Consider the following 10,299-nt stretch of genomic DNA (forward strand, 5'->3'; position numbering starts at 1 on the left):
ACTCTTTCTCATCCCATTTGTTGTTAGTGGCAAATATTTGGGGCTTTCCAGTGTGACTGTATTTACATGGGCAACACGAGGCCAAGCTTTGCTTCACATTTGGTGTAACACATCAGACTGTTCATGCTTTCATGCTTATGTAGCTTTGGTTAAAGTGTTTTTTTCCCCCTAGTGCTAACCAAATTATTCACCATCACCGTCACATCATAAAAAGGGCTTGTTATATATTTTCCAACAGCAATTTTAGCACAGGGGTGGGGGAACTCCAGGCCTCGAGGGCCGGTGTCCTGCAGGTTTTAGATGTCCTTGATCCAACACAGATGATTTAAATGGCTAAATGACCTCCTTAACATGTCTTGAAGTTCTCCAGAGGCCTGGTAATGAACTAATTATTTAATTCAGGTGGGTTAACCCAGGGTGATATCTAAAACCTGCAGGACACCGGCCCTTGAGGCCTGGAGTTCCCCCACCCCTGTTTTAGCAGATTATGAGCCTACCATCTGACTGTGGAGGCCATTTGAATTCAGTAAATATTATCACACCTTCACAGGACCGAGTTGCTGCCATGTGATTGGCTGATTTGTGTTAAACAATTTAACTGGTATACCTAATGAAGTGGCTGTGAGTGTCCATGAACCATGGTGCTAAGAGAAAAAACAAACAAACAAAAAGCCCCACATGTTACCATAAGAATAAAATAAAGAAAAATATACAAGAAACAAGTGCTTTGAACAATATTCATTTAGTCATTCATTTAACTTTGTATTTTTTACATTCACAATAATTACATCGTTCCCATCGTTTAAACCAACAAAACAAAATTCTGTTAGTCAAATGTGAACACACAACCTCATTTAGACTCCAGTAAACATGTTTTAGTGTAATCTTAAAGCCAAATCTTTAAGTGCTGCAGAACAAAGCAACATTACGATAACATATGGCCTTAAACCCAGTTAAGGCCATTCGCGATCTATGATTTTGGTGAACTTTTCAACTCTAGTCAAAAGACAAGTTCACACAGTGCAGGTAAAGTCATCAAGAAGAGAAGGCAGAGCAGAGCAGGGTTGCAAAATGGCTTGCAGCTGTTACTGATTTCCGACAATGTGGCCTCTGGTGGGCTTGATCTAACCCTCTGTGGTTATGTTTTAAACTATGAAGTAGTCCAAACATGTTATTTTCTAAAACTTTCTCCTATTTTTACAAGTTCAAGACTAATAAAAGTAATAAAAACATTTTCACCCTGTGCAGCTTTGTGCTTTACACAATGATGGAAGTCTAAGGCACACAAGTACAAACCAGACTGCTAGGTACAGATAAATATTCTTATCAGACAACGAGCAGTCTTCATTAATGATTGTTTTAAAAAGTTCAGAAAATAATCTGTGTGATCAAGTTTGAATCTCTCTTTTTTTTTTTTTTTTTTTTTTTAAAGAGTTTTCATTTTCTGATTAAACCAATCACACACTTGTTGGTTTTCTGTCTGATCAGGTGATCATGTGATGGTGAAATATCCAGTCAAAACCATCAAACAGTTAAATTTTCATGCTGCAAACATGTGCTTCATTCATTCTGTGATTTTTTTATTTTATTTATTTTTTTTAGTAACATCATAACATCATTTGAAATGTGGAGGACAGCAGCTCTCACTGATTCAGTCTCATTTAAAGTGCATGATAAATCAAACAAATCGGCTGTCTCACTGCAGCATTTGTTTCGTCTCCGGAAACGTTCTGTTGGAGCCTCACAGTTTGGCTCTCGGCGCTTGCTCCAGCAGTGTCCTCATGTCCAGCAGTGCGTCCACCACGGCCTGAGCCAGCTGTGCTGCGGCTGTTTCTTTGCAGCTATTGAAAGCCGACACGGCAAAGTTGATGTGGTTGTTCATGGGGTTGTAGCACACACCGTACCCGTTGGGCACAACAGGGCCAAAGCACATGACGCAGTCGGTCTGGGATGGGACCTTTTTGAAGATATAATAAGTAGAGGTTAGCTTGCAGGACGTTTAGATGTTTCAACTCATCGGGAGTTTGTGTTGTTCAAGTTACATAAAAAGAATTACATATACATGAAAACACCAAGGACACAGGGTCACATTTTCTACTTGCATGTGTTGCTTCGGAATATTGTTGTATACCTGACTGGTAGACAGTCGGTAGTGTAAGGCTTTAGTGTAGGCGGCGTCTTTCAAGACGTCAGGGACGGAGAGGTTCTCTTCGATGGCCTGCATCTTCAGACCCAGCAGGTGTCTGTCGATGGCCTGACCACTGATTGCCTATGAAGGAGAGACAGAGCAAAAACAATGATTTTTTTTTTCCAGTGGATTCATTAAATATTCAGGTCCCTTCACTTTCTGCACCCACATGCTGTAGATGTGAGGCTAGAGTCACCTCTACTGTCACTGCAGAGATGTGCTCATTGCTGGACCTTTTACAGTCCCAGTGCTGTGAGCACTCACCGTGTTAGTGTATGACCTGTGAGCCTTTACAGCCTTCTCCATGAGATCCACTTTCTCAGAGTTCTGTGTAAACAGGAAGAAGATGGGAAAATTAAACTTGCATTAAATTTGACTCATATTCATTTAATGAGTCTAGTTTAATAAAACCTGAATTTAAACAAGCCATTAAATCAAATAAAAACATTCATTCCTGGCAGCTGTATGATCAGTTTGGTGGCCGACCTGTTTGCTGGGATCGTCAAAGGCTCTGACGAAGGCGGCTGAGGCACGTGAAGCTGATCGTATCGTATCTGTACGACCAAGTCTGAACATCCGCAGGGAGGCGCTTTCATATGTGGCACAGCACTGCTGGTACATCCTGCAAGGAGAGAGGAGAGGATATTTACCTCTAGGAACAAAAATGAGGAATTAAACTGCTCCGATGTTCAGTCACAGCTCATAGATTAAAAAAAAAAAAAAAAAAAAGATCTTTGACGGTTCCAGTCTGAGCAGAGGATGGCACCATTTCAGTACTTCAGAAGACATCACAGTTAATTTAATTAAGATTTACATAAGAATTTATATTTATATTAAATTCATATAAGAACTAAACTAAATAAAGATGACACTTTACAGAAGCATCCCACAATCATCTCTCTGCTGAGAGATGCTTAAAAGAGGATCTTGCAGGACCCTTTTTAAAAAAAAAAATTTTATTTTACATAACCTGGGTTAAGCTGCACTGAGATGATAAAGAGGGCTAGAAGTCACACAGAGGAATAACAGGGAAAATCTTGTAAATTTTTAAATTAAAAGTCCCTACACAGACAGAGCAATGGCTCATATGATGTCCAACCTCTGTGCTACAGTTAGAAAACCAGGAACTAACACCAACCAGCGCCTCACCTGTAGTAGGCCAGCTGCAGCGCTATCTGGATGAAGGCATCGGGACTCATCTTGTGGGCTTTTGGGAAGTTTTTTCCAAAGTGTCCGAAAACCATCACCCTCATGTCCAGGTCCTGGGCTAGTCTGTAAGGTAAAGATGTCACATTTACACTGACTGTTAACACGTATGTAGTCAGTAAGTTTGGACAACATTATTGTACCAGAGGATTTAGACTATGATTTTCAATATCATCACATTAAGATGTTCTTCTTTCCTTTACATAAGGAGATGATATATTTCCATTTGCATTGTTGTGTGCTGCACAAAAACCCCACCAGAGGGCAGTATGTACTTGTAAACAATCTGCTGAGCTCAGCGAGCTGTGAAACTGGCCACAAAGCGTATTAAAGCGGCAGTATATTTAGCTTTGTCCTACCGATACAGATAAGCTAGGTCACACAGATTAAGCTTGAAGAAAACTGTGGATAAAGAGGGTAAAGCTTCTAACTGGATTCATTTTTAGTCCCCCAGAAAAAAACAAGTTAAGAAAATCAAGAAAAAAAAAAAATCACAACCCATATGTTAGCTTTTTCATATTCACGTGTCAGTACTGAACAAGGTTATCTCTTTATGCCAGTTTGTTTTACACACAACTGCTCAAACCTATATCAAATTATACCTGGGTTAACTCAAATACTGTCCTGAAAAAATAAAATATTGCCCAAACATGATACTCATCCCAAAAGCTGCCCTCACGTGTTCATGCTGTTCTTGGCCTCCTCGATGTCTTTCTTGATATCCGGCGTGATGTGGAAGTCTAATTTCCGCGGCATGGGTAAAGGCACCATGGGAGACCGCACTATCTCAGGCTTCCTCCTGTTAACACAAAGAGAAAACAAAACATACACAGAATCAGTGTTTACACCAGAAAAAGAAATCTGAATGAGTGGATGAGATGGAAATTGAGCTGCAGAGAGCAACTGAAACAAATGTAGTGCTTTCAAACATGTCCAATCACGCTGTGGTGAACATTCCCATGCCAGAGGCTCTAAAGGGTTCCTCTATGAAAATAAACTGAAGATAATCTGTGACCTACTTACGTGTACTCTACAACGTGGTCGATCAGGGCTACGATGGGGGGACCTTCAGCCGGAGCGTGCTCGTAGTTTGCTCCACACGCCCCATCCTCTCCAACAATGAACTGGAAGAGAGAAAAAAAAACATTTAAGGAAAACACTGCACATTTTCTCTATTGCTGAGGGATTTAACGGCCTTATTATATTATTATTATTACAGTAACCACAGTTCCAGTTTATCAAACATCAAAGCCCACTGAAGAGAGACCAAACCACCAGGGTGAGGAAACCAGGCCTTGCTGCAGGAGACAGGTTCAGAAACATCAAATGTCTTGATGCATGAAAACATGCATCCACTCATCATGTTTTTCAGCTAAAACTGTCCTGCAGTCTGAGATATAGCCACCTTCCTTCAGTTAAACCTGTTGTTTGTTAAGAGTTTGAGGGATTTAAAGGCTCTTCTGTAATACTGATGTTTCTCTTACAACAGTTCAAGCTGAATTTAGGCTGAGTGAGAGAGAAACACCTGCATGTACAGACACCTTGGCGTGCAGGCCGTCTAATGAGGTTGTTGGCGTCTTTTGTGATCACTGTTGTATGCACGTGCAGGTCACCTGCAGCGTCTTGTCGAACCAGCGGTTGCCACTGTTCCACTGGCTGCCTCCTCCGTGCAGCATCTGGATGGCGGCACAGCTACGGTAAAGCTCATTAGACACCCGAGGCATCGCTCCATCCAGACACAGTGTGAAGATGCTCCTCTGGATAGCCAGCACCGACTCTTTGTTGGTTTTATCTGCACACACAAAGCAAAAAGTGACTAAACTGCTCCACAGACTCGCAGCTCTCATAACACAGTCAGCGTCCTGTTGGCTCACCTTTGATGAGGTTGAGGTAGGCTTTGCCCCACGAGTCTCGATGCTGCGTGGTGAGGATGCCGACAGGCTCCGAGTTGGAGTTTGTTGAGGCACTGCAGATCCTCTCCAGCTGGACGCAGAGCTGATCTGCAGTCAGCGGAGTTCCGTCGCTGTTGTACACGTCCAGCACAAAGAACTGGATCCAAGTGGAAGAAAGAGGTCGAGTCAGAAATCAGTCTGCCAGATGCAGATGCAACAAAAGCTGGTGTCCAGACCTGTGTCTAACACATTCTTTGGATAGTTCCTGATTTAAATTAGGAAGCAAAAGTACTAGAGTGGTAACTTTGGGGGATTTGTTAATCTTTCTACAAGGGTGACATACAAACATTCATCCATCACAAGTGATTAATATACTGATTTGTTTCTTAAAAACAAGCCCAGTCAAAGTTTTTTTTTAATGAATCAAAAGTGCAAAAGATGAAGGAAATGATCCTGAAACTAGAAGAGCGCTCAGTTCCTCCTTTTATATGAATCACAAAAGGTTTATGTCTGTGGGTATAGATCTGCAAACCAATATAAATATTACTACTTTGGAAGAATGTATTAGGGGGTAATGCTAACTGCAGGCTAATAGCCTGGAACAAACCCTGGAATACTGTATGGCATTAGCTGAATATCGCCCCCTAATGGTGGATGCAGTGAAGAAGAAAAAAACAAAAGGTCCCAGTGTTTAAAACTCTCAGCCTTAAAATTAATTACTAACAACAGCAAGCAGCTAGACTCTATTAATAAGTAGGATGGCTGATTGTTTATGATTTGTGCTTTTCTATTGTTTCTAAAATGTGTAAAGCAGTGCCAGGACTGCCAAAGGCCAGGCTCGCTCAGATGTGCTAACTACAAAGCAAGTTTAACATATCTAGGATCGCTTTACTTATCTAGTTTCATTTATTATCGCCAATCAGGATAGGTGATAAATAAATACATCACTGATCAATCAAGCTATGAGTGTGTTCACTCAAAATCTTAAAATATGAAGCAGAGAAAATGCATAGCCTATGCATTTTGATATTTCAGCCCCGGTGGTTTTAGATTAGATTAGATAAAACTTTATTAATCCCTCAAGTAGGTTCCTCTGGGAAATCCTTCTTTTTTTTTCTTTTTTTTTTTTTAAAGAGCAAGTAAAAGTTATATATATTAAAAAAAAGAAAAAAAGAATTCAAATTAATAACTACCGTGGTCCCTTGCTATAACGCCGTTCACCTTTCGTGGCCTCACTGTTTCGCTGATTTTTTTGTGTGCAATTTTGACTCTGAAGTGCTGCACTGTATGTTTGTAAGTTTTCTCCCCAACAAATGCAACAATGTCGACGAAACGTTTTGCACCGTCAAAGGCACCTGTGGTAGCACACAAAAGGCAGGGGAAGATGCTAACCATCGCACAAAAAGTTGGACTTCTGAACATGTGTTATTATATGTTACATCTGTTATTTCAAACATAGTCTGCCGGCCTGTTTCCTTGTCCAAAACACCACGCAGGTTTCACCTGGCTGCTCCGTTCAGACCCATGAAAGTGCCGAGTGTACTCTGGAAAACTCGAGTTTACCGTGTTTGCTGATCTCTAACGTAAGGCTGCAGAAGGCGAGCTGCTCACCTGGAAGTTGTGCACTACGGTGATGTGTTTGGGGGGTCGTGAGCTCTTGGCGTGGTTCACCACCGAGTCTCTCTTCAGACCAGGGATCCGGCATGATGACAGCACCTCGTAGTACTGATTCATGCAGAGAGGCTTCCCTCCCAGGTACTCGACCGGAAGAGTTTCACTGAAAGAAAAATATTCTATCATTTACTGCATGCTTCGGTTTGACTGATTAAAACGTATTCAGGATCATGTGATCTCATTAAAATGTAGAATTTCATCCCTGCTGAACATAACTGAATAAAAGCCACATTTTAAAATAAGTACTCACTTATCGATCATTGTCTTAAAGTCCAAAACGCCTGCTATCAGTTTAGCTGCAAACCTGAAGACAGATAGACAGAGATCAATATAATCTATCGAGTTTCAGTGACAGGAGCCCAGAGATTCACAGGGTATGCCAAAGAAAATGCTGAAAAAACATGAAACTTTGACAAGGGAAAAAAAAAAGGAAAGGAGTAAAGGAAAGGAAAGATGAAATAAAAAGAAGGAAAAAAAATAGGGGAAAGGGAGGGAGAGGAAATGAGGAAGTGAGAGTGAGAACAAAAAGGAAATGAAGGAGAAAAAAGTAGACGAAAGAGTAGAAGAAGAAGAGGAAGATGATGCAAGCTTGTGAGTGGAAGGAAGGGAGGAAGGGAGGGAGGAAGGAAGGATGGAAGATCCAAAGCGCCTCAAATACACGTCAAACCTCTGAACACCAAAACTGTCAGCTGGAGTGGAAGGTCTGATCTTTTATTTACTTCAATGACTGAACTGAATGTGTTTATGATGGACACATGGATTCAGACCTTCACCTTTCTTATGGTCCTTGAAAACACCACGTGTTCAGTGGTGTTCACATTTTAGTCTAAAAACATGACATTTAGTCAAAATCAATTTATTTGTTGCGTCTTTTTTTTTTTTTTTTCCAAAAAGCCAAAAAAATTGATGGACAAAATTAATTTGGTCCAACCAGATCCTGTAAAAACAAACAATTCAGTCATCATCAGGGTAATCAAGGTGCACGACTTTAAACTGCAGGGAAAGAGATACCGAAAACCTGTTTGGGATTCAGAGCATTAAAGAGACTCTGACATTTGGAAGAAGCTGCATGTGATCACCTTATTTGTCCGTTCTTATCACTGAAGTTCATGCGAGGCAAAACCAACCCAGGACTTGAATGGACGACCACAGGCAAACGATAGTCGAGGTAAGCGACCTGAACCCACCACTGTGACAGCTAAAGAGAGACAAACACACAGATAGGCACTGAGTGGATCACACATCAAGAAGAAGGCCACAAAATAACTTTGTTATCAGATTTTCCTTTAAAGAAGAAATATTAGATCAGTTTACAGAAAGACCCCTTAGCCTCTCCCTCACCAACAACAAAAACTAAGATGAGGCAGGACTTCTGACATCAACACTGCATAAAAAAGGTTGAGGAGAAACTGCTCTAGACAGAGTTTTTTTCTACTCTTAGGTCTTTGTGATGTCATACAGGAATATCATTAATATGGTCAACTCAGGCACAGAAGTCACACCCTCCCGGTCTTTGAGAGGGGTCAGCCAATCAGAAGAAAGTTGGCTGTGAGGAGTGTGAGGAAGTGAAATTGCTTATTTCACACAGAGGAAGAATTAAAAGCCCAAAGTAAGAAAAAGGGGGATTATTTTGAACTGAAACTCAAACAAAGCTACTCTAGCAGAGTATGGAGGTGGAAATAAGCACCATAAGTCTAGTTTAATATATTTAAAGGACCAGAGTGCCAAAAACAAGGTCCCCTTTTTGAGCTCACCCAGTTCTCAGTTTTGGATGCCCTCTTCTCCAGACCCCTCTGCAGCCTCTCTCCAAGCCCTCCGGCTCGCTGAAACTCCTCCAGCAGCCCTTTGGTGTGCTTCAGCTCGTCTGCCTCCACAATGGGCTCTAGGGCGGCAAGGTATCGCTCACAGGTCTGCTGCAGAGGGGGGACAGGCAGGCATGGCAGCCCCTTCTGGTGGGTGAAGTATCGGCCAGCGACTCGAGTGGCTGATACCGGTTTGACCAAGAAACTGGTCTTCACAAAACCACAGGGCTTCATCATCCCCACCTTTAACAGAGAAATAAGAGAAAAGACATTAAGACAAAAGGTTTGACTGCCACAGCGGATCATCAGCCACTCCCACAGCACATCTCACCACCTCTCGCTGTCCTCATTCATGTCCTGCACCATCCTCCCATACTTCTCTGCCACTCCTGACTTCCTCATGCACTATAACATTTCCTCTCTTGGCACCCTATCATATGCTTTCTCTAGATCCACTTCTCCATAAACACTGTCAAAGCAAACCTCACATCTACAGTGCTCTTTTCTTGGCATGAAGTCACCCTCCTGCTTGCTGATCCTCAACTCTCTCCTTAACCCAGCTTCAACAACCTTTTCCCATAACTTCATGGTATGGCTCACCAGCTTTATACCTCTGTAGTTATTACAGCTTTGCATATTAGTTTCATGGGGAAAACTAACATCACAGGATAATGAGGAGAGGGTCAACACCAAACCCACAAAACCAGATTATGATCCAAACAAAGAGTATTTAATGTGTTTAAAAGGTGTGCACACATGCTAATCTCATCGGTTTATTGTATTTATGTTGTAGCATCTGCTTTTAATCCACCTTACACAGGCTTGGACTACATTAAAGTTATCTTTAAAGCTGCAGTCACGCTGGTGTTCCACTGTCTTTGAGCTAAATTCACCTTTCACCCACTTCTGTAATTGCCGGCGTTAAATATTAGCCACAGCTAACAGCTAACAAACGGAATTTTCCGTCTAGTAGCTACAGCGAGCTAATTAACTTACTCTAGCTCAGAAAAAACCCGAGTCTCGGGTGAATTAATTAACGTGGCTGTAATTAATTCTGTCAGAGTGTGAAAGCTGAACTCGGGGGGTGGGGGGACACAAACAAACCAACAGTCAGTCCGCTAAAGCTGCCGTTACTCACCACAGATCTGCTGCAAATGCCCCACATTCTGCAGTCGGAGGTAGAAACGCCCACAAAAACACAGAGAGCAGTCCAATGAAGCACAGAGTCCAGCCAGCACGATCTTACTCAGCTTTATTTTTTTATCCGTCAGGCGGGCGGTGCTGTAGCCTGACTGCACAGCCTCTCTGCAGCTGCTCAACGCTTTATCTGCTAAAGTTACTCAGCTGGAAAAGAGCCGGGGTGACCGGCTGCCCCAGATGCCATAAATAAGTGGCAGAGTGGCAGTTATGCGCACTTATAAGTACAAATTCGATGTAACCTCTTAGTTTCTCGTTTTACTCCACTATACGAAAGCATTAAATGTACTTAAAGATAAAAGTTTGATTTTCAGCAATTTGAGAAAACTTGGGGTGTCAC

General features: G+C 41.8%; 1 protein-coding gene across 1 annotated transcript; it reads right to left on the bottom strand.

Annotated features, from left to right (window-relative positions):
* Positions 1–751: 751 nt before the first annotated feature.
* On the bottom strand, positions 752–10,098 carry crata (carnitine O-acetyltransferase a). Its single transcript, XM_063463981.1, has 14 exons — positions 9,901–10,098; positions 8,715–9,005; positions 8,040–8,158; positions 7,211–7,264; positions 6,898–7,063; positions 5,269–5,443; positions 5,008–5,186; positions 4,418–4,518; positions 4,074–4,193; positions 3,338–3,460; positions 2,675–2,810; positions 2,453–2,515; positions 2,132–2,269; positions 752–1,957 (listed from the first exon to the last, which is right to left on the bottom strand). Exons 1-14 carry the CDS (start codon positions 9,925–9,927, stop codon positions 1,742–1,744), a joined length of 1,908 nt encoding a protein of 635 aa, XP_063320051.1. The 5' UTR covers positions 9,928–10,098; the 3' UTR covers positions 752–1,741.
* Between the last annotated feature and the right edge of the window lie 201 nt (positions 10,099–10,299).

This window comes from Pelmatolapia mariae, linkage group LG20 (assembly GCF_036321145.2).
Source record: "Pelmatolapia mariae isolate MD_Pm_ZW linkage group LG20, Pm_UMD_F_2, whole genome shotgun sequence".
In the NCBI taxonomy this organism is placed as follows: Eukaryota; Metazoa; Chordata; class Actinopteri; order Cichliformes; family Cichlidae; genus Pelmatolapia; species Pelmatolapia mariae.

Excerpts from the sequence above, each read along its gene's own strand:
- crata (XM_063463981.1), bottom strand. The coding sequence starts at position 9,927 with ATGTGGGGCATTTGCAGCAGATCTGTG. Across the intron at positions 5,444-6,897 it reads CCGTAGTGCACAACTTCCAG|TTCTTTGTGCTGGACGTGTA; the intron begins GTGAGCAGCTCG and ends ACTTGGATCCAG. Across the intron at positions 1,958-2,131 it reads ACCGACTGTCTACCAGTCAG|GTCCCATCCCAGACCGACTG; the intron begins GTATACAACAAT and ends ATCTTCAAAAAG.